Source organism: Boleophthalmus pectinirostris, unplaced genomic scaffold (assembly GCF_026225935.1).
Source record: "Boleophthalmus pectinirostris isolate CB_2022bp ecotype Guang Dong unplaced genomic scaffold, ASM2622593v1 HiC_scaffold_1, whole genome shotgun sequence".
NCBI lineage: Eukaryota > Metazoa > Chordata > Actinopteri > Gobiiformes > Gobiidae > Boleophthalmus > Boleophthalmus pectinirostris.
This window is the reverse complement of record NW_026570970.1, coordinates 39,238,125-39,261,989: the sequence shown is the minus strand read 5'-3', so window position 1 is coordinate 39,261,989 and position 23,865 is coordinate 39,238,125. Positions and strand designations below refer to the sequence as shown.

Sequence of the window (23,865 nt, the reverse complement as noted above, 5' to 3'; positions counted from 1 at the left end):
GGTTTGTGGAGGGGAGAGTGTACAGGAGGCTGTTGCAGTAGTCGAGTCTGGAGGAGAGATCGTGAAGCGTTGACACCTCAGTCGCAATATTGTCTCAAATGGTTCGACGTGTCTGAGGCCTCGGAGAAACACTGACCTCTAGTGGACAAATTTAACCATTGGCACGCAGGTTTCTCAGTATCGATGAAATGTTGTTAGTGTAAGACAATAGTTGTGTGCAGAGCGTACACAACAACAACAACAACAACACAATACTCCTCACTACCCAACATTTTTAACAAATATTGGTGCATCTTTTATATACTGTAGCAGTTCAGCGCTCGTCAAACCACGGAAGTGCACTGAACACTCTGAAGCACTCTGAAGCACTCTGAACCAATCGCAGAGTGGAACATTCGCCGAGCCAATGAAACGCTTCGATACACTGAAGCGATTGACACGCAGAGAGAAGCAGTAGGGAGAGGGACCGACACTTTCACACTGTGGTCATGTGAGCGGCTGCTGCGAGACGAGCTCTGAGGCAGTGCTTCAGAGTGATTTGTTTCAGAAAGAACGAGACGTGCTCCGCAGCTCCGACTCATTTGCCCATCATTATGTTTTAGTCATGTGACTAATATGGGCTCTGAATGAAAAGGTAGGGTCCTCGATGATGCCAAGGTGGCGTACTGAGGGAGAGGGGGTAATGACGTGGCCATCGATGAAGAGGGAGATGTTCTGAGCAGTGGGGAGGAGAGCTTCTGACTGTAATGTTATTTGAAACGGACATGTTTAAGAGGACAAATCAGCCCATGTGTTGTAGTTCCAACTAGGTCAGCTCTTTCTGGTCACATTGGGTTAAAACAAAGCTCAGATTAAAATCTAATTTGAGTAACGAGAGTTTCAGACAGAGCAGTGCCTACAGTTAGCTTCACACCCCAGAGAAAGTTTCAATACGTATCAATATAGATTCCAGCACTCTTTCTGTAGACCATGGAATGTGATTTTCAACATTAAATGGTAGTACCGTATTTCCCGCACTATTAGGCGCACTCTTAAGCCTCCAACCCCATCAAACAACGACTGCATGCCCACGCCCCACAATCCAGAGCGCCCTATACATGAATCCACTCAGGTGTCCCAGCACCACTTCAGTAAACTACAAAGCCGCAACACCCACAGAACACACAAACACACATGGAGCAGACAGCGACCGCACAGAGAAAAACACCCACAGACACACTCATCACTCCACACCGACAAGGAACGGAACGGAGGAACGAACTGAAAAAGCGAGTGCAATGTGCCACTTCTAGACACGACTGAACAACTGAGTCACTGCGAACACGCCGACAATCCGTTGGTCCAGACAGCCCCCTCCCTACACGCCACAACTGAACAAAGCCCAGAGTCACCGTGAACGCCACAAACAAACAAAACCACTCACCCATCACACTGTTGGGTTTCCTTTAAAGTCCAGTTCGGTTTATTTGTGAAAAAAAGTTAGAAAATAGACCATTTAATGACAGTGCGTTTTATCATCCAGAGCACCTAATAGCCCGAAAAATACGGTATTTTCTTCCATGTGTGTTATCTGTGTGTAATCCTCAGTGGTGCAGTAGGTTCATGTTGGTCCATGTGTTTGTACTAGTCTATGTGTCTTCTACTTGTTCTCATACACCTCGACATCATTCTAAACACATTCAGGAAAGGCTCTGCTCTGTCCTGTCAGTGGGACTTTTTTTTAGAAGATTTAGTTTCCATACTAGTTTTCATATCTGGTTTTCCATACTTTTGACGGCCCTGCTCACGATTCTTGGGACTAATCGTTGTGGCTGTAATCGTGTTTTAGAGAAAAGAGACGTGTAACCTGTGGTCTGTTTGTGAAATGTAAAAGCATCTAAAAAGGGGCCAGTCTCTTGTATGTGAGGGATTCTGGAATTGAACCCTCGTTCTGACACGCGACCTCTGACCCCTGCACAAAGGGAGGTCACGTGATGCCTTTGTTCAGGGTCATGTGACTGAGGGAGGGTCTCCATGGAAACTACACAAGCATGCAGCGGGGGCGAGCGAGAAAGGGACGAAGAGGAGAGAGCGGGGAGAGGGCAAGGCAAAACTGAAAGATGGACAGAGCAGAGAGAGAGAGAGAGAGAGAGACGGAGAGAGAGAGAGAGAGAGACGGAGAGAGAGAGAGAGAGAGAGAGAAGGGTGGATGAGAGAAAAGAGGGTAAGAGGAAATGAATGAAAGAGGAGGAGGAAAATATTTCCCTTTGACACGACTAGAGCCAAGAGGAGGTCCGTGTGTAACTTTACAGGACCAAACTGGAACAAGCCCATCTCCTCTTCGGTTTTGTGATGCACCGATCCAGCTTTTTTAGTTTTGATATTTGATGATTTCAATACCACACACTGCTATTGGTTTATATTGGCAGATACTTACAGCATTTATTTTTTTTAAACCAAAATAAAGTCAAAACAAAACTAAACCTAACTGATCCACATGTGTAATTTAGCTGTTATTTATCCCACAAGTAACACAGAGCAACTTAAAAAGTTCAAACATTCTGAGACTTTCTGGGTGACTGGTTAACTGGTTGAACTGATATTACAAAGCCGATATCCGATCCAACTATTTTTTTCTCTATGTGCACCGATATGCAGTACCAGTGTGGGATCAGTGCCTCACTATTACAAATCATATATCTTGCAAAAAGCTATATATAATGACTATATTCACTTATTGTTCAATACATAACAGATGGAACAGTATTTTTGAGGGTCAGTATTCATGTTGGGGACTTGGGTGAGAGTGAGACATTTTTGTTTATATTATTTGTAATAAACAGAAACAGAAAATATTGTGGAGCCTAAATGTTTAACTCAATTCTGCACAATAGTAATTGTATTTCTTTATAAAAAAGCATTAAATGTTTGGCATTGTTTGACGAGCTGATCAGACTGGGAAGAGTTTGTTATGATGACGTAATGAAAAAGTGAGACTGCTGAACAAAAAGTCATTTTAAAAAACATCTCTAAAATAAAAGCCATGCAGCTTTAGTCCATGCATGAGGTCAAATTATAAAATACATTTACTTTGTAATTCCAAATTGGCTTAAATGGTCCAGGAGCTGTACAATGCCCAGGACTATATTACACTTGAGAATGTGTTCTTGAAACATGAATATCTGAAGCTCAAACTTGGGACTTCAAAAACAAGAAAAAGTAAAGAATAAGTAAAACCAAAACCTGACCAGGACCCTAACCAGATCTGACTCTTTGTGGTAGCCTGGGAGGGCATCTTACGGTTTTGTGTGTGTGCAGAAAGCGGACCCTGGGCAGGTGCTGTTGGACCTGGTGTTTAAACATCTGGAACTGACAGAGAGGGACTACTTTGGACTGCACCTGAGTGACGAGTCGTCCGACGCCCCGGTAACCCTGTTAAATATCTCACTAAATATGCACATCATGAATATATGCATGATTAAATGGAATCATTTCACTACAACTTTACACCTTTCAAATAAAAACATTTCACACATCAGAATTATTCAATTAGTCAGTCTTGGGTTAGTCCTTTTTTAGAACTACTCTAGTCCTGGTTCAAATCTTTGGTTTAAACTTTGGTTTAGACCTGGTTTAGTACTGCTGACAGGAATATTTCTAGGTGGTGTCTTTTTTCTGAAATGTTTAAGGACAATTTTATAATTTCCAATTTCATTCTAAATCCTAATAATAAATATTAAAGTGAAAATGTGATGTGAAAACAAGCGAAAGTGAAAAATATGTTAATAGTTGTTTTGGGTGAATACAGCATTTTCAAAACAACAAAAGGGAACATGGTGATCTAAATGTTATGTTTTAGCAGTTAATGTACCTTACAAGTAAAAGAGTCCCTCTTTAATGTAAGTTCATGTTGTCTCTGTTCCAGCGATGGCTCGACCCAAACAAACCAATCAGGAAGCAGCTCAAGAGTGAGTCGCGCACACACACACGCGCACACACACACACACGCACACACACACACACACACACACACACACTTTGGGGGTATTTTCTGGTATTTCTCTGTAAAAAGTCACACAAGTCAAGTCTATCTTTATATAAATCCATGGTTTCTGTATGAATAGTATTTTTTAGCTTGAGCTCCCCCTGCAGGTGGAGTCTTGTGAGTGCAGTTTGTGTCATACTCATACAGAAGAGTTTTCAGAGCTTTTGCCACGCCCTCTTTTTAGCCAACTACAGGCTTAGTACTTGGACACATCTGTGCAGATGTTTTAATACATTTGTTTGAAATCTGTTCTCGTTGTTCTGTTGTGTGTCAGGAGGTTCCCCTCACAGCCTCAGCTTCAGAGTCAAGTTCTTTGTGAGTGATCCGAGCAAACTGCAGGAGGAGTACACGAGGTAAAGTATTAGAAGTTTACATCTCATAACTAGAACTAATCAGGGATGCAGCAATCCAACTTGGATACTATAGCCTCAAGTACCTGCCTATCCCCTGATATCAACCGATACCAGACTGAAAACAGCTTTTATTTCCTTAAAATAAATATAAGATCCAACCACATGTGTGATGGAGCTCTTAAGTAACCGCAGATCAGCTTTGTGTAAATAAAAGTTCAAACTGAGACTTTCTTATTATATCAGTTTACATGTCTGACCAGGATAACTGAACCAATATTTGTAAACCGATATCTGATCCAGCTGATTTTTCAGTATCAGCAGTAATATCTGATTCCAGTATTAGACCAGTGCATCCCTAATAAGAGTATACTGGCTTAGAGAGTTTGGCCTAAGTGATCAGACAAACTGCAAGATGAATATGTGTGTTATTATTAGAGCTGCACAATAAATCACAAACACATTGATATTTCAAGAAAATAACCATCTAAAATGACAATACAAAGTTCTCCAATTTACAGAAATGTACTGCTGTTTGCTGGTAAAATGCACAAAAGGCAGCTTTACTTCATGATTCTCTTTATTTGTTCCAGTCTTATTTTAGTCTCTGTTCTGTCTGTTTATACCTTCATGTAGTCTGATTTGAATGAAGGCATGCACATTTTTGTTATTGTACCAAAAAGTAAATTAGAACTAGAGGTGTGAAAATGGTCCTGTATTATGCAGAATTTACTTTTGTGAGCTTTAGGTCATGTTCTAATGCTGTTACCGCCTCTTAAAAAAAAAAGATGTTTGAGTAAGTCATTATTATCTACATTTCCCATTTTCCACAATATGTACCCTGTAAAATGTGCAGCTTTAATTATTCTGTTGGTAGTATCCTCTCTGTGAAGGGGACCGTTTGTAATATGTCATGTTCCTGGGGGAATGACTTGAGTGTGACACTTGTGCTTCATAAACAGAACAGGATGAAATGTCTCCACTTAAGTTGAATGTTGCTGATAATAAAAGTTCATTTCTAATAGTTTATTTGTCCTTGTTTTTCAGGTACCAGTACTTCCTTCAGATAAAGCAGGACATCCTCACTGGACGGTTGGTTTCTATTAACACATTTATTATCAATAATATGAAGAGTTTTAATAATGTCATTGTGTTTTAATATATATGTTTTGTTTCAGTCTGCCCTGTCCACACAATACGGCTGCTCTGCTGGCCTCCTACGCTGTTCAATGTGAGTTAGAATATGATCAAAGGTCCTATATCGCACAAAACTGACTCCTGTCAGATTTAATTGGTGTTCAAATGTTGTTCCCTCCTCAAAAACACACCTGGAGTTGTTTTGTTTCATTCACACATGTTTGAGTAAACCTTTATTATTAGCCTGTCTACATCTCCAAAATGCGCTGTTCCACCTTGTGATGTCACGAAGCAGAGGTTTTCAAGTTAACAGCTCCAGAACTCAGCCTAAAAATGCAGGGTTTGTGTGTTCAACATGTGTGAATGAAACGACACAAGTCCAGGTCTGTTTGTGATGAGGAAACGACATTATGACATCAGAAAACAGCATAATATGGAGCCTTTAAAAGCTCCTAGATTATGATTTGACAGAATATTTCTCCCTTTAAATGTTTAAACGGTATTCCCCTCATCATATCATCAATATGCCAAGAGGGTTATTTGGAGTGATCCTGTACTGTCCTGTATTTTTTATTTATTTTTTATTTTTTTATTTAATTCATAAAGCATAAAAAGACATTAACAGTGTCACAACCTCAAACATACAAGAAGTGAAAAAAGGATCAGAAAGAAGAGTCATCTTATGCTATGTGCCCCTCTCCCTTTTCCAGACAAAACATCAACACCCATAGTCAATTAAACATTTCAAATCAGTACATTTCAGTTCAGTCGCAATGAATTAGTATATAATTAATCAATAATTAATCAATTGCAAACAGAAATCTTCGCTATTATGCACAACAACTTTTCATACATACACATTGCACTGGATTTGATGTGTTTTTTTTAAAATGCCATCACTGATCTTGATTCTTTGATTTCTTTGTCAAGACTTTTCCATAAATGAACTCCTTTCACAGCGACGCTTTGCTCCATAACCTTGGTTCTGAATCTGGGTTTTTTAAACATGTAGGTTCTTTTTAAATTGTAGTGGCTTGTTCTCATCTCAAAAAGTCTTTGAATATTTACAGGTGATACATTACACTTTGCTTTATACTGGACTTTGAGGAGACTTAAATCAACAGTATCATACATTTTCAACACTTTAAGTCTCTATAATGAATGTAGGTGATATTTCTCAAGGGCCTTTTCTGTAAAATACCGTATTTCCGCACTATAGGGCACGCTTAAAAGCCTTTGATGTCATCCAAAAACGATTGCGCGCCTTATAATCCAGAGCACCTTATATGAATTTATTCGAGTGTTAGTGCGAGTTATCAATGAAGAGGTTATGGGGCAGTGACACGCGCTTGGCTCAAGGCGCAATGATACGGCCAAGCAGAGAAACTACAAAAAACTGGATTGTGTGACAATTTGGACATTTTTGTGAATGGACAGGAGCAGGAGACATTCATTACCTGTTGCTAAAGACCAGGGCGCACGAGAACACGCTGTGAAGCTCAGCGCGTTGCGAGAGTGAAGCGTAGTCAGACAGCGACACTAAAAGGATCAATGATTTAGGAATTTGGATATTTTCATGAATAATTGCTAAAGGATTGGAATTTTACCTGGTCATGGAGGACAGAGCGGCTTACACAGGGACCCAGAAATGTGTGGGTCTCTTATAAACTCATAAAAGTTTATAAAGAGGCGGCTGCAGAGCTCATTCTCCTCGTACGTGCACGTAAAGATGCAGACTTTTACGCACTCGTTAACCTGGCATGTCCACCGCGCTCTTACCTGCAGGGAGGTCAGGCGTATGCGGCCCCTCTCGTGCCAACAGAGCAGCGTGCATAAAGCTCTCGGCCGCCAAGAGGGAGCCAAGGACAATTATGAGTTACTGTGAATATTCTAACAATTTAGCGGTCTCACACAGTATTTTTTTTTAAGCGTTGCAATTGATCAAAGTTGAGTTATTGTGAAAACGTTAAATAAAGTTTGACTGACTTATCTAACTGTTGTGTTTGGTTTAATGCGCCTTATAGTGCGGTGTGGTTTATATGTGAAAAAAGTTCAAAAATAGACCATTTAATGACAGTGCTCCTTATAATCCAGAGCGCCCTATAGTGTGGAAAATACGGTAATAATGGCTGTAGATATTGACCTTGATGTTGACCTCCAGATTTCCACGCAGATTTATTTGAGGCTTGAGGGTTTAGAGTCTGTGTGTTTGGCTCTGACCGACGCGTACGTGTGTTTTTGTTGTTAGCTGAACTGGGGGACTACAGTGAGCAGGAGCACCCGATCGGGGAGTACCTCTCAGACTTCAGCTTCATCCCCAATCCCCCTCAAGACTTCCACCGTGAGGTCTGCAAGCACCACCAGCAGCACAGGTACAACAAATACTACTACTACTACTACTACTACTACTACTACAAGCACCACCAGCAGCACAGGTACAACAAATACTACTACTACTACTACAAGCACCACCAGCAGCACAGGTACAACAAATACTACTACTACTACTACAAGCACCACCAGCAGCACAGGTACAACAATACTACTACTACTACTACTACTACTACTACTACTACTACTACTACTACTACTACTACTACTACTACAAGCACCACCAACAGCACAGGTACAACAAATACTACTACTACTACTACAAGCACCACCAACAGCACAGGTACAACAAATACTACTACTACTACTACTACTAAAAGCACCAGCAGCAGCACAGGTACAACAAATACTACAAATACTACTACTACTACAAGCACCACCAACAGCACAGGTACAACAAATACTACAAATACTACTACTACTACAAGCACCACCAACAGCACAGGTACAACAAATACTACTACTACTACTACAAGCACCACCAACAGCACAGGTACAACAAATACTACTACTACTACTACTACTACAAGCACCAGCAGCAGCACAGGTACTACAAATACTACAAATACTACTGCTACTACTACTACTGCAAGCACCACCAGTAGCACAGGTACTACAAATACTACAAATACTAATACTACTGCTACTAATACTACAAGCACCATCAGCAGCACAGGTACTACAAATACTATGAATAGTAATACTACTGCTACTACAGCACAGGTACATTCCATAATTAGTCCTGGTTCAGTCCTGGTTCAGTCTTGGTTCAGTCTTGGTTCAGTCTTGGTTCAGTCTTGGTTCAGTCTGGTTCAGTCTGGTTCAGTCCTGGTTCAGTCCTGGTTCAGTCCTGGTTCAGTCCTGGTTCAGTCCTGGTTCAGTCCTGGTTCTGTCTGCCCACAGCGGTCTGACCCCGGCGCAGGCTGAGTTCCAGTACCTAAACACAGCTCGGACTCTGGATCTTTATGGGGTGGAGCTGCACTGGGCTCGAGACCAGAGCCAGACAGAGATCCTGCTCGGGGTCCAGTCAGGAGGCATTCTGGTCTACAAGAACCGCGTCCGGATCAACTACTTCCCCTGGTGAGTACTACTGTTAGTACTACCTCTATTAGTGCTGTTAGTACTGCTGCTACTACTACTACTACTACTACTACTACTACAAGTACTAATATTACTTCTGCTGTTACTAACTACTGTGAAGACAAACCAGGGACTAGACTTTGGCATAAACAGAATCTCACTTTGTTGCTTCTTGTGTCATTCACATAAAAAGTAACTAAACTGTTTAGAAATCGTGTTTTAAATATGAAAGAAAGGCACTAGGTGACATTTAAGGGACAAGCTTTGGGAAACACTGATGGTTTATGTCATTATTTTTAGCTGCAGCCATGACAACATGTACTTGATTAAAGCCCCTGTGTGGGCTTTAATCTCTCCCAGTGGAACAAGACACTAGAGATAAAGTCTCACACTGAAACCTTTGTCATAAAAAGACACTTGGGCCATAGTTGGAAAAACACGTTTAATCATTTAAAGGAACAATGTTCACAGTCACAGTGTCCAGAGGAACAACCGGAGCTTTGTCCAGAAGGACGAGCAACACTTCATTTGTTTGGGAACTGAAACGATGCAGCGTCTCCTGGTCCTGTCCCTCTGGAGAGGACGTTTTTAGAACTAGGAATAACGATCAGTTTTTATATTTTATGTTTTTGTAACTATGACTATTCGATTTCAGTACTAAGGAACAGACTCAGTAGTCAATACAGATTCTGATTCCACGATGATAATAAAAATCCCTCTTTTTTACACAATAAATAATAGAACTTTTCTATTCCCCGTGTCCTTATATGTGTGTGATGCTCAAGGGTCCAGTAGGTTCATGTTGGTCTATGTGTGTGTACTAGTCTATGTGTGTTCTACTTGTTTTGTTAGAGCTCAGGATCATTCTAAAGACATTCAGGAAAAGTTCAGTTCTGTCCTGTCAATGACTTTTTTTAATATGGATACATGTGAAAAATGAGGATCTAATTCCAATACTAGTTTTAGTATCAGTTAGTGTCTGATTTTTAATACTTCTGACAACCCTAAAATAAACATAGTCATTTGATTAGTTTAGTCATAATATTTTTATTGAACCAAAAACAGAGCACAATTCAAATTGTACAGGATCAACAGCACTCAATACTTTTTGGTATATAAAAGTTAAAATAAAAATTAATTTTGCAAACTGAGAATAAACATAATAATGGCCTGCGCAGGTACATATATCTGTGAATTTTGAGATGTTTTTCACATAGTTTCAGATTATAAAAAATCAAGAGGTTGCCACACTTTCTTAAATGATATTAGTTTATCCTTTAACATATTGATTCGTTGACTATTGAAAAAGAAAAGCTGGATGGTGTGTCCCTTCTGCCTGATCATCTCCTCAAACAGCTGCAGCTGTAAAACAGATTTGACTTCCCACAGTGTAAGAAACACAGAAGCAGTTACTTTAGTCTGTGCACACTAGTTTCCACCATTGGGCCTAACTTCCTTGTAGTTCTTGACCACCTGTGCGATCCTGACCACCCTGATGTCAGCAGGATGACCCTGTTCGTAGTCTGACCACAGGTATTCTGGAGACAGCACTTTGGTGGGTTTGTTGTACAGGAAATATCTGTAAAATAACACAGTAAACGTAAAGACATTCACTCTAGTCATTTACATTTTTGTTTAAAGTTCTTATATCACACTAAACTGTGTCACTTTTCGGTTTTGGGTTCGTCACCTTCTTGTTTGTGTGGATGTCATTGCTCTGCTTAGAATGTTCCACAGTGTGACATTAAACAGATCGACCTTCATTTCTTAAATTCAGTGGTGGTTTTATTGCTCAAAAATACCTAGAAAAACAGGCATTCCTCTCCACAGATCTGAGCTGTAACTTGGTCTGGTTATAATATAAATATAATAAGACAGATGACAGAACAGACAGTACAGAAGTGGACCAAGTGAGTGTGACGTCACCCACAGCGTCAGCTCCAGTCAAACAAGCTCATGATGCTACAGCTACAGGGGGAGTGAGGAATTTATTAATGGACAAAACAACCAAATAAAAAGCCCAGGATCATGTGTCGTGGGTCATTACCAACATTTTAAGACCAAAATGACGAGGCAGGTACAGAGAGAGGAGCAACACATTTTCAATGTATAGTGGATTAGATCCAGAGTGGCTGGAGCCAGAAGCTCCCCCATGCTCACTTCCTAATTAGAACACTGTGGTTAGCGGGTTAACTATGTCCATTTATACATACAGTCTGTTGTGTGTGCGCGTGTGTGCGCGTGTGTGTGTGTGTACGTGGGTGTGTTTCTGTGCTTTAACTCTTCACTATTTTCTACTGTGGGCTTGATTTTCTTGTTTTAGATCATGAACAAACTCAATATTGAGCCGAGTTGTAGACTTTCCTATTAAACTGTAGCAGCTCTTTCACATTTGACGTGTGTCACAGTGTAACTTTAAAAGGGACTTACTTGTTGAGATGACTTTCTTCCTGCCACGCTGCTTCCACTCCGATTTTAGCATCCTCTTGTGATTTCTCATCACAGTGTCTATGAGTAACACAAATAACATCCAACAGATTTTAATCAAAACTCATGCGACAGGTTTTCATGTGTTTCTCATTCTGACTGGGTTTGGTGGATTGACCTGTGGTTAATGTTGATCAGAGTTTTACAGAATCCCTCTTTGTCATTAACAGGAAATCTCCACCCAAATGAACATTTGTGCAAATTGATTCATCACAAAATTCTTATTGTAACTCTGAATTTGATTTGTTTTGCCTATTATTTACGTTATGGTTGCTTAGTAACAGTTATGAATGACCTCTATGTATGTCACATGTGCTGCCCCTCGTGCCACTGGTTTAGCAGGGTGTGTTTAGCTGTCAATCAAACCTGTTGCTAAAGCCAGTGCGGCCTTGGGGAAAGAAGGCACCTGATTGGTCTGTTATTAATGATTTACAGACAAAATAGTGAAATAAAAGCTTTAGGATCATGTAGAGTGAGTTAATACAAACATTTTAAGACTAAAATGACAGAAGCAGTCAGAGAGAGAGAGGTGACACTTTTCAATACAAAGTGAATTGGAAGCCAGAGTGGATGGAGCTGGAAGCACATGTGCTCACCTCCTGTTTGGAACACTCTCGCTCACGGTTTAACTATGTCCATGTATACAGTGTTTGATCTAACATCATGCATTAAAAAAACAAGGTCAAAGGTCGTACTTGACCAGCCTGTACATGTCGTCCAGGAGCCCTCCCCACACGGCTGCAGTGTAGTAATAGTCTCCCTCTGTCGGCGGGATGTACGCCTGTGACTTAGGACGCCGCTCATAAGGGAAGTCCTCACGCTTTGTTGTCTGGAAACGACAAGTGCAGTCATGTATTGTAATGTATTCACTCAACCTGAGAGGATATTTACAACACAAAGAAAGGCCACAGCCAGGTGCAAAAGTCAACAGAGGTGAAAGATGACGTCTAAATACAAGAGTTTGGACTTTTTTGTCTCTGGAAATCAGGAAGGATTTGCTGAAGGCTGAAGGACAGTGTGAAACCTGCACTCAGTTTTAAAAAAGTGACTCTGATCACCAGAGTCTTCACCTGCAGACAGAGACACATCTGCATTTGACTCATTCTCAGTTTATGTTCAGGTTTCATGTGAAGCTCAGAACCTCCAGAATTCCCCCCCTGAGCTGCAGAGGCTGCACTAGCACTGACTCATGATGCTGCAGGTGCTGAGGTTTAGGGAGTCACCGTTCAGATCAGAGAGAGACAGAACAAAACCCCAGATGATTAATTATAACATGAACAACTCGTCCATCATGTCCAGTGTTTTTGTCATTAAGAATAAATCTGCATTTCAATAGTTCTCAGTATTGTTATATTTAAACATGTTTCGCTGCTGTTTGGGGACACATGAGTCATGTTTGTGACAGTTCAGACACAAAAGAGTAAGTTGAAATAATCTGCTTGACTTTTGCACAGTCTGTACTAAACACAGTTGTGACCTGAAACAGACCCTGTAGTATCCTCGGTGGAGCGTGCCAACCAGCCGACTCAAGGCCTCTGCTCCAACACGGCCACGAAAAACACTGTCCACGTCCATCATGAACAGATAGTCAGCCTCTCTGTGGAGCTGAAACAACACACTGTAAATCTACATACACACATGTATCTGTGTGTGTGTGAAAATATAGACTAAAATAAAAGCATGTATATTTTTATGGTTGTGTTTATTGTACTGAAAGTCGTCCTCACTGTGACTGGGCTTGCATCTCCATAAACCTGACCTTCTTTGGCTATATAACTTCCAATCCACAGTATGGCATTAAACAGATCTGTCTGTATGGAGAATGTTCAGAAGTATAGATTTAACTTTCTGTTTCCATCACCAGAAAGTTACATACTGTAGCTTTAATTTCATAATTAATGACAGCAGTCAGTATTACTGTGAGACAATACGAGTGTCACTGTCTGGTTTTGTTTCTGCAAAGCTGCTATGGTTTAATAGTATTTTATGAATGAATGAGTGCAGTGTCTGTGTGTGTCTGTGTGTGTCTGTGTGTGTCTGTGTGTGTCTGTGTGTGTCTGTGTGTCTGTGTGTGTCTGTGTGTTGCACAAACAGAAACATGAGGAGTATTTTAGACCACAGCAGTGTCCCCAACAGCTGACACCACAACTGACCAATGAGAAGAGGGAGGGGGGAGAGAGGAGGAGAAGGGGGCATGAAAGATAAAAAGGGTGGGGTGGGCCTCTAAAGTTGTAAATGTGAATATGAGGAGTAACCATTGCAACTGCTGCCTCGCTCCTACTCTTTTTCTCTCTATCACTCTTCACTCACTCTTCTCTGCTCTTCCACTTTCCCTCCACCCCCTTCCTCTCCCTCCCCCTCTCTCTGTTGTGGTCATGTGACTCTGTTGAAATATATTTAGTAAAAGCTTCATGAGTCAGAACTGAACCACAGCTCCAAAGGGACTCTCTCTCTTTCTCTTTCTCTCTCTCTGTCTCTCTCTCTGACCTAGCTCTGTGTAGTTAAAATGCTCTGAGTATAAAATAGCTCTTTGTCTCTCTAACCTCTTCTTCTCTCTTTCAGGTTAAAAATCGTGAAGATCTCATTCAAATGTAAACAGTTTTTCATCCAGCTGCGCCGAGAAGTGGTGCGTACCATGACTTTTCACTTTTGTCACACTAAATACTATATTGATCTGTCAGATCTATTCAGTTTCTGATGTTATGAGTCAAAAATTGGTGTTGGCAGATATGGGTTATCGGGTATTGGTTTCTAACAAAAAATGTAAATAGGAGGAGAGGTGCAGAGGAGAGGCTCAGAGGGTGCAGAGGAGAGGCTCAGAGGGTGCAGAGGAGAGGCTCAGAGGGTGCAGAGGAGAGGCTCAGAGGGTGCAGATGATTCACTGTTCCCATGTGCGTTCTGGTGTTTCCAGTCGGAGTCACGGGAGACGTTGCTCGGGTTCCATATGGGGAACTATCGCTCCTGTAAGAACCTGTGGAAGGCCTGTGTGGAGCACCACACCTTCTTCAGACTAGAGCGCCCCCTACCCCCTCACAAGAACTTCTTCAGCCACTACTTCACCCTGGGGTCAAAGTTCAGATACTGGTGAGAACCAAAACACTGAAAGCTCTTAAAGTAAGATTAGTATTAACGTCTTTAACTCTCCATTGATTTAAATGGGGTTAACTGAGGATTGGATGAGGATTTAAGTTACATAGTGCAGCTTTAGCCATTAAAGGATTTAATTCAAAGTTGTATTTTTATTTTAGTTTTTGTTTCGATTACACCTTTTACATATATATGCATGGTTTGTGTACTCTGATCTTTGTGCTTCTGTAGAGATCTATGAATGATGTATAATATATGTATCTATATATAATATATATATAATATACATGTGTTTGTGCAGTGGTCGGACGGAGGTGCAGTCGGTGCAGTACGGCAAAGAGAAGGGCATCAAAGACCGAGTGTTCGCCAGGTTTGTTACTTGTCTAACTCGCTTGTCTAACTCGCCTGTCTAACTCGCCTGTCTAACTCGCCTGTCTAACTCGCCTGTCTCTCACCTGTCTCTCTCGCCTGTCTCTCGCCTGTCTCTCACCTGTCTCTCACCTGTCTCTCGCCTGTCTCTCACCTGTCTCTCGCCTGTCTCTCACCTGTCTCTCACCTGTCTCTCGCCTGTCTCTCGCCTGTCTCTCGCCTGTCTCTCGCCTGTCTCTCGCCTGTCTCTCGCCTGTCTCTCGCCTGTCTCTCACCTGTCTCTCGCCTGTCTCTCGCCTGTCTCTCACCTGTCTCTCGCCTGTCTCTCACCTGTCTCTCACCTGTCTCTCACCTGTCTCTCGCCTGTCTCTCTGCCTGTCTCTCACCTGTCTCTCGCCTGTCTCTCGCCTGTCTCTCGCCTGTCTCTCGCCTGTCTCTCGCCTGTCTCTTACCTGTCTCTTACCTGTCTCTTACCTGTCTCTTGTCTATCTAATTCTATGGGAGATTCACTGTTTTGAAAGAAATGTCCAAAGTTCTGAACCACAAATGCTGAACCTTCTCATTATTTGTTTGGGATTGGCTTCACAAACTTGTCATTTTAGTCTTGTCTCTCTCTTTTGAACTGGTCCACCTTATGATGTCATGTGGTAATACAAAACGTGCTGTACTATCTATTTTTAATTCTAAACATTTGGTATAGGCCATGAAAAACACACAAAAAACAGTTGATCTCTAATATAGAGCTCCGTCAGTTTACATTCTGGCGCTTTCATATAATCCACTCATGATGTCATTTTGGTACAAAAAGTCTGAGTCACTAATGTGCAGCTATCCATGGGAGGGGCCAACAGCATGTGGTGCTTTGTTGAGATGAAGTTTATGGTGTTTGCTCCCATTGGGCACCACCGTTTTGTAACGCAGAAGTCATTTTAGATCACTACTGTGATTTAAAATGTGCAAATTCTTCATAAATTCTACAAAATATAATGAGCCACGGTGCTTTACATGTGTTTGTTGAATATGTTCGTTGTAATATTAGCTGTACTTGTTCCTCAGGTCTCCGTCGAAGCCGCTGTGCAGGAAGCTGGTCTCAGACTGGGACTCAGTCAGCAGGAACTCTCTGTCAGAGGAACGCCTGGAAACACAGAGCCTCCCCAACAGATCCCCCCCCGGAACCCCCAACAAGTACTGAACCAGGGACTGAACCAGGGACTGTACCCGGGACCGACTGAACCCGGGACTCACTGAACCAGGATTTTACCAGAAACTGAACCGAGGACCGACCCGAGGACTATAGACTATTAGTTGCTGTCCGTTGTTTTTTAATCTATTGTCTTGTTTCAGAAACTCCCTGTTCGTGTCGGAAGGCACCCGCGTACGCCCCTCCTCCGTGGGTCACCTGGTTGATCATGTGATCCACTCCTCGCCCTCACTTCCTGTTTTCTCGTCAAATCACAAGTCTGCATCGTCCACACAGGCCAACAGCATCTCACTGGACTCCACGCCGTAAGAAAAATTCTCTGAAGGGAGACTGAAGCGGGACTGAACTGGGTCTAAAAAGGGCTTAGCCATGTTGTTTATATATGAGTTATTTTAGATGGAACATTGTGGGTAACTGCAGGTTTTGCTCAGACACTCTTGTTCATGTTTGCTGCGGGACCTCTCTTGTTTTCAGATCATAAAAAACATCACACTTTGAGTCCATGATGCTGTTGCTCCATGGCTCCAGGTCTCCCGGTGACCTTCCACGGTCAGAGAGCACAAAGCGCAGTTTAAACTTCAGGCCTGAGTTAGTTTTGGTCAGACTCAAGCCTCACGTCTGTACATGACAGAAATAAACCTGAGCTGGAGTTGGAGCTAGTTTCAAATCAGGATTTCAGGATAAGCCTGGACTTGTTGAGATAGAATAGAATGCCCCCAAGGTGAGGTTGGAAAGGGCTGTGGCAAAAATTATAAGATCAGTAGATTGTGATCTCTACTTTGGCTGATCTTTGATAAGACAGGTGCATTTGAATCAACAGGTCTACAGCCAGTCGTGTGGCAGTAAGAGTGTGTGGTCCTGACGAGGACTTAACACAGTCTCGTTTAATACAGCGTGTCTCTGTTTCCTCACAGGTCCTCACGTTTCACAAGTTTTGACTTAAATCTGCATAATTTGACGGAGTCGTCTCCCCCGCTCCCCCTCCCTCTCTGATCCAGCTCCTCACCTTTTCTCCTCTTACTCTCCTCTTCTGCTTCTTATCATTATGATTCAATACAGAAAGTTACATATTAACTCACAGTTTATGAGTGAAACTTAAGTCTTGATTTAGCTCACGGACTTCACACGTGTTTCTGTTGATGGCGGTAATGCACGTGCACATTTATTATTTATGTTTAGTCCTCTAACGATAATGCTTTTAGTCTTAATACATTGTACAAACTCATTCTAAACTTTAAATGTGAATTTCTCAGAGATTTTTGGTCCAATCAACACAAAATAAAAACTGTAGTGATTTTAATGCCCTGCTCTTTTCTATAAGACGAAAGAAGATTGAATTGAAAATTTAGACCATTATGGGAAAGAATTATTTTTATTCTTTTTTTTTTTTTTTTTCCTCGTATCACCCAGTCCTATCGGAAAGCATCACTTGGTTGGAGAAAACATGGTGGTTCGACTGAACTCAGTGCCTCAGTCCTGGTTCAGTTCTCAAAGGTTTAAACAGAACATATTTTCAATAGCCTGTATCATCTCAAATCTCCAGTATTCTGCTAAATGTATGGTGTGTAAATGATATGTAAATGACATTTATGCCTTTGTGCCCAGGTCTCCGGAGGGTGTAGATGGGCAGCCTCCCGCTCTGCCGCCCAAACAGTTGAGCCGAAAAACCCTGAGTCAGATCATCCAGGCCCACTCCCAACAGAGCCTGGACAATCACCTGAACGAACTGTACGACGAGCCGGGAGCCGACAGCGCCACCGTGAGTCCAGGGAGCCCAAACTTCTGCTGGCACACAGCTAAAACTGCAAACTCGATTTTGATACTAAGCAACAGATTTGGTACTCAATACAGATTCCAATACCACAATGGCAGTAGAATGTGATTTTCAACATGAAATGGTGTTACTTTCTTTTCTTATATGTGTATAATCGTCAGTGGTGCAGTAGGTTCATAATGGTCCGTGTGTGTGTATAATGATCTATGTGCTCTTGTTCTGATACAGCTCAGGATCATTCTAAAGACATTCAGGAAAGGTTCTGTCCTGTCAATGGGACTTTTTTAGTATGGATACCTGCTCTAATCAGCATCTTGTTTGTGTTTAATATTGAGTAGTATCTCATTCTTGATACTGTTGACACAGTCACGCAGCCTTTAGACCCTCCACAGTGAGGCCACCGTAGCCTGTACATTCTCTGGACATAGCTAACCTACTAGCTGCCACGTTCCATACAGGAAGTGAGCATGAGCATGACTGGGCTCCATCGAATCTGGCTCCAACTCACTTGTTTTGAAAAAACATTGCCCCTCTCTCTTTAACTGCAGCTGTCACTTGTCATTTTGATCTTTTCATATGTCATATTTGGTTTTAACCCACTCTACATGATCATGGGTTTATTTCACTGGATTCTGCCTCAGCTCTGTAATTTACAGTAGTTTGTCGTGGTTTACTGTGGTTTACTGTGGTTTACTGTAGTTTACGGTAGTTTTTGATCTACGGTGGTTTACAATAGTTTACAGTGGGTGGTTATAGTAGTTTACAGTGGGTTACTGTAGGTTACTGTAGTTTATTGTGGTTTCTTGTCTTATGATCTTGCAGTTGAATGGAGTGGTGCCTCATGATAACCTGGTGCTGATCAAAATGAGACCTGACGAACACGGACGCTTTGGATTCAACGTCAAGGTACAAATTTGTACTGGACTCGTCCACATACTCATGTTCTGCCAATGGAAGAATCAAGTGTATTTAAGTGTATCATTTTTCTCTGTGTCTCTCCTGCCCTTCCTCTCTCTCTCTATCTCACACCTCTTTCTTTCCCTCTCTCTATCTCCCTCTCTCCCTCTCTCTCTGTCTTTCTCTGTCTCTCTCTCTGTCTCTCTCTCTCTCTGTTTCTGTACCTCTCCCTCTCTTTCTTTCAGGGAGGGGCGGATCAGAAGATGCCCATCATCGTGTCCAGAGTGGCTCCTGGGACCTCGGTGAGTGAAACTGAAACATCCATCCCATAATATCTGCACAAAATGGAGATAAACTGACTCAGATTTGACGTGTTGGTGCTGTGGGTTCGGTGCTCGCCCTCCCTCCAGAGGGTCAATGGGTCTAACCTCACTGGGGACCTAACTTCTTGACAGGGCTTAGTGTTCCATGTCAGTCAAAGGAAACTCACTGCTGTGTGCTCCCGTAGAGAGAGAGTTCATTTCATAATCAGCAGATGTGATTACAGCAAATCTTAAAGTTCAGAGACATTGACAGTATTTTTGTGATCTGTTAAATACAGTTAACTAATACTTTTATTTTTTTTTATCTTTTGTCTAAACTTGCAGCTCCGTTTTTCCAAGACCCAAATTTATTTGTTCCCAAACCTAATCCTGACCCTAACCTGACTGTGAAAAAATATATTGTCAAAATAGGAAAACATAGGAAAACACATTTTAAGTCCCGCCCATGGACGAAATGCCAATGTCTCACACGTGCAGCGGACAGGACTGAGATCTGGAAGTTCTTTTCTTACATTAAAGCTACACTGTGTCACTTTTACCATCATGGAGATGTTATTCTAATATCACTTTAAAATTATTGCCACACCAGGCCAAGTTACAAGTCAGATCTGTGCAAAGAGTGCATATTTTTCTATGCATTTTTGAGTAATAATAGCAATTATAATATAATTGAATAATATATAAGAGGAAGAAAAGTTTATTGTCCTACTGTGGAACATTCCTGGCAAAGTAGTGACAATCTCCATGGAGACAAGCAGGTAGAGGACCCCAAACCGTAACAGTTACATAGTACAGCTTTGGCTTATGATCCTGATATTGTCTTGTTTATTTTTAATGCTATTTCTATTAGTATATCATAGACTGTATGTATCAATGGACATATCTAACAACAGTGACTGTACTGTTAAGTTGGACATGTGAGTGATCCTAGTATCTTCTTGCCATGTGTAGCAGAATTCTCTGCTTATACAGTTTGTAAAGATGGACCCATGTGTGATCCTGGTATTAACTTGCCTTGTTCATTTATCGTTTTTAAGGTGAACCCGTGTTTGACCCTGTTTATATTTTTGCTGTGTTTACTCATGATAACCAAATAGTTTTAAGGCAGACCTGTGTGTGTCTGTTTATTTGCCTTCGTTACAGTGGTGATCTTTTGTTTTGAGGCAGTCCTCCCTGGTGTGATCCTGCTTGTTTACTATGCATCTGTATTGGGTTTTTTTTGTGTTTTTTTGTCTTAAGGCGGACCTGTGTGTGCCGCGTCTGAATGAGGGAGACCAGGTGCTGCTAATAAACGGCAGAGACATCTCAGACCACACCCACGACCAAGTGGTCATGTTCATCAAGGCGAGCTGTGAGAGTCACTCGGGGGAGCTGATACTGCTGGTGCGGCCAAACGGTGAGATGCCCCCCATTCATGTACTCTTTACTGATACTTGACAGTGACATCACGTCACCTCGGCTGGAAATGATCAATACACTTTATCACTTAATACTATGTTAAAAGATACTTATCCTGCTCATGCAGAGCAGTGAGCAAATGTACCCTACTGATTGATTAATTGATTGATAGCATTTATATAGCACCTTTCAAGATACCCAAAGCTCTTTACAGTTCATTATTCAGTCACTCCACACTCAGTGGTGGTAAGCTACTACTGTAGCCACAGCTGCCCTGGGGCAGACTGACGGAAGCGAGGCTGCCAATCTGCGCCATCGGCCCCTCCGACCACCACCATCACTCACGCTCACACCACTTTCATACTAGCCAATGTGGGTGAAGTGCCTAAGGACACAACAACAGTTTTTGCCACTGGCGTTTTTTAAGATTCTAAAATGTGATGATGTCACGCTCTGGTCAGATGGGCTGAGAAATGTTTTCCCTTTAGATTACACCATTCTTTAGCATGAAATCTTCAAACCGTAAATTCACAAATGTTCACCTGACCATTACTATTAGTGAGTAGGACTCACTGTATTACAACACAGATCTGCATTTGCACAAGACTGATTTGAGCTCCTCCATCTGTATGAAATATGTTTGTTGTGATGTGAAACACAGCCGTAGAACCTTTTACATTTATACAACATGACAATTCTTAACTGATTCTCTCCACTGATTGGGTATAACTGTATAAGATTACACGGGCTGATTGTCAGATGGTCATCTGTCATTAACTTACTTCTGTTCACTTAACATGCTTTTAGGAAAAAAATAAAATTCTAAACTCTGACAGGGAGTCCACGGAGCCTGATTAAAACTGAGTGCAGCTCCAGTGTTTTGAGCATGTGACTATTCTCTGGTAAAGTCTGATCTCTGATCATAGCAAACGAAAAATTCAATTAGCACCCAAGCTGCTTCTTCAGAGTCCTAGTCTTCAGACTTTGGTGGACACTGCCTTATATCTGCCTGAATGGAGGAGCTAACTACACTGAAACTACTCTATTTGTTAGTGCAGTTCTATAGACCTAGCTAAGTGTGAACTGTCTCTATTAGCAGAATGGTTCAGGCCCCTGATGGGTGCTTTCACACCTCTGAGCATACAGGCAGTCACTACTGTTTTGTTTTAATTTAGGTTTGAGAATGGAGTTGTAAATAGGAGAGAAAGATTATGTCTGAGCCCCTCATTCCCTCATCCCCTCAACAGCCCCCCTGTTCAAAGATGGATTGTGTTTTCAAACAAAAATAACCTCGTTTGCTCCCCTCTTAAACCACTAAGACCTGTACCTCAGTGTGTCTGACAGCTGTAACCTGTGTTGAATGTGTGTTTTCAGCAATCTACGACGTGGTGGAGGAGAAGGACTCTGAGCCGGAGTTTCAGTACATCCCAGAGAAGAGTCCAGTGGACTCGAGTTTGGACCAAAACGCCCTGAGAGAGTCCATGAGCACACTGAGGGAGGGGCTTCGACAGGGGGCGCTGCTGCAGCAGTTTGATGTGAGGCACACTCTCAGTGCATGTGGTTTAGATTAGTTTATGTTCCAAGTGCATAAGACGGGGACAAACCTTGTCTAAATTACACAATAGTTGTGATTAGACTAATAAAACAATATAAAATAATTGAATATAGTTTAATGAAGCTTTAAAACACTCTCAGAAGAAATGCCTTTCTTAGGGGTAAATTGTCTGCATTTTAGATGGAGTTTTTCGTGTTGATGACATGGGTAAAGGGATTCTGTTTTACAGTTCAGAGCTACTTCCTTTTCCTTCTCAGCTTTTTTCCCACATACTGCCACTTAACTGATGCAAAACTAAGATACATATTGACCACAGGTACTATCCACCAAACCAAGTCAGGATGAGAAAAACATTACAACCATGTGTATTTAAATATGTTTAAATGTCTGTGTGTGTGCTCTGTGCTGCCCTCACAGGCCCTGTACCGGAAGCGCCCGGGGATGACCATGCTTTGTGCCAAATTACCTCAGAACGTCTCCAAGAACCGCTACAGAGACATCTCTCCCTGTACGCGGGTTTAACACTACACAATTTTTTTTTCTTTTATAAACAGATTTAATATTAAACTAAATGGCATTGTAAGCAGCAGCATCATTAAAGGAACTGTCTGTGTCCTGCTTTGTGTTAAAAAGTTACTACACTCACTGAACCTGTGCTGCCACAGCCTGATATGTACACAGAGGACAAGTTTTTCCTCATTCTCATTATATGGACAGACCAGGCCTCATGTGAAGCTCTGAACCTCCAGGATTCCCTCCCTGAGCTGCAGATGCTGCACTAGCACTGACTCATGATGGTGCAGGTGCTGGGTTTAGGGAGAGACCGTTCAGATCAGAGAGAGACATTTTAGGTTTAAACACACTGGAGGAAAAAAAGAGAGATCAGCCCCAGACTGTGCTCCTATCAGGGCATAGTATGGTAGAATGCACACAAAAAACACCTCAGCCACATCAGCACATAGTCCAAACACAGCAGGAACATTTCACAGGACTAGCAACAGGGTCAGGGAGGGGTGTGGAGTTAACCCAACGTAGGCAGCAGCCATCACACAGCTGTGAGGGGAGCCTGACAATTCCATCACTGAAAGCATTGAAATGATTCTAGTGAGAGTGAATGGAGTTTGAAACACAGTGGAGCACAGCTTGTGTTGCCACATGACATCACAAGGTGGAACAGTGTTTTCTCTCGCCTGAATATGGAGGGTTTGTGTGAATGAAACACGATAACATAGATGAGAAAATAGTGCAATATGGGACCTGTAAGAATAAATTTGCATTACAATTGTACCTATAGGGGCACAGATAGGTCAAGTTGATGAAACTGAAAATGTAAATCTTATATGCACTTTATTTTAAACAAAATCAAACATTTGAGTGTGATGTTTGAAACACACGTCTCTCTCTGTGCAGATGATGCGACTCGAGTGATCCTGAAAAGCACCGATGATTACATCAACGCAAACTACATCAACGTAAGTCTGAGCATGTTTCTGTTCATTATACTAAAGATACAGAGCAAGAGTTTACTGTGGTTCATGTGAGAAGATCCAGGAGTTTACTGTGGTCCATGTGAGAAGATCCAGGAGTTTACTGTGGTCCATGTGAGAAGATCCAGGAGTTTACTGTGGTCCATGTGAGAAGATCCAGGAGTTTACTGTGGTCCATGTGAGAAGATCCAGGAGTTTACTGTGGTCCATGAGAAGATCCAGGAGTTTACTGTGGTCCATGAGAAGATCCAGGAGTTTACTGTGGTCCATGTGAGAAGATTCAAGAGTTTACTGTGGTCCATGAG

The 23,865-nt window shown here is 41.8% G+C and overlaps 1 protein-coding gene across 1 annotated transcript in view; it reads left to right on the top strand.

Moving 5' to 3' along the window:
• Positions 1-23,865, top strand: part of ptpn4a (protein tyrosine phosphatase non-receptor type 4a) — a 46,340-nt gene that overhangs the window by 11,775 nt on the left and 10,700 nt on the right. Inside the window, exons 3-21 of the mRNA XM_020929072.2 lie at positions 3,298-3,405; positions 3,905-3,947; positions 4,299-4,377; positions 5,422-5,466; positions 5,553-5,605; positions 7,760-7,883; positions 8,806-8,982; positions 14,032-14,095; positions 14,381-14,553; positions 14,858-14,926; positions 15,982-16,110; positions 16,270-16,431; positions 17,732-17,885; positions 18,723-18,806; positions 19,043-19,099; positions 20,360-20,516; positions 21,893-22,053; positions 22,491-22,581; positions 23,484-23,545. Of these exons, the coding sequence (XP_020784731.2) occupies positions 3,298-3,405; positions 3,905-3,947; positions 4,299-4,377; positions 5,422-5,466; positions 5,553-5,605; positions 7,760-7,883; positions 8,806-8,982; positions 14,032-14,095; positions 14,381-14,553; positions 14,858-14,926; positions 15,982-16,110; positions 16,270-16,431; positions 17,732-17,885; positions 18,723-18,806; positions 19,043-19,099; positions 20,360-20,516; positions 21,893-22,053; positions 22,491-22,581; positions 23,484-23,545 (1,992 nt within the window). The remainder of the gene's footprint in view (positions 1-3,297; positions 3,406-3,904; positions 3,948-4,298; positions 4,378-5,421; positions 5,467-5,552; positions 5,606-7,759; positions 7,884-8,805; positions 8,983-14,031; positions 14,096-14,380; positions 14,554-14,857; positions 14,927-15,981; positions 16,111-16,269; positions 16,432-17,731; positions 17,886-18,722; positions 18,807-19,042; positions 19,100-20,359; positions 20,517-21,892; positions 22,054-22,490; positions 22,582-23,483; positions 23,546-23,865) is intronic.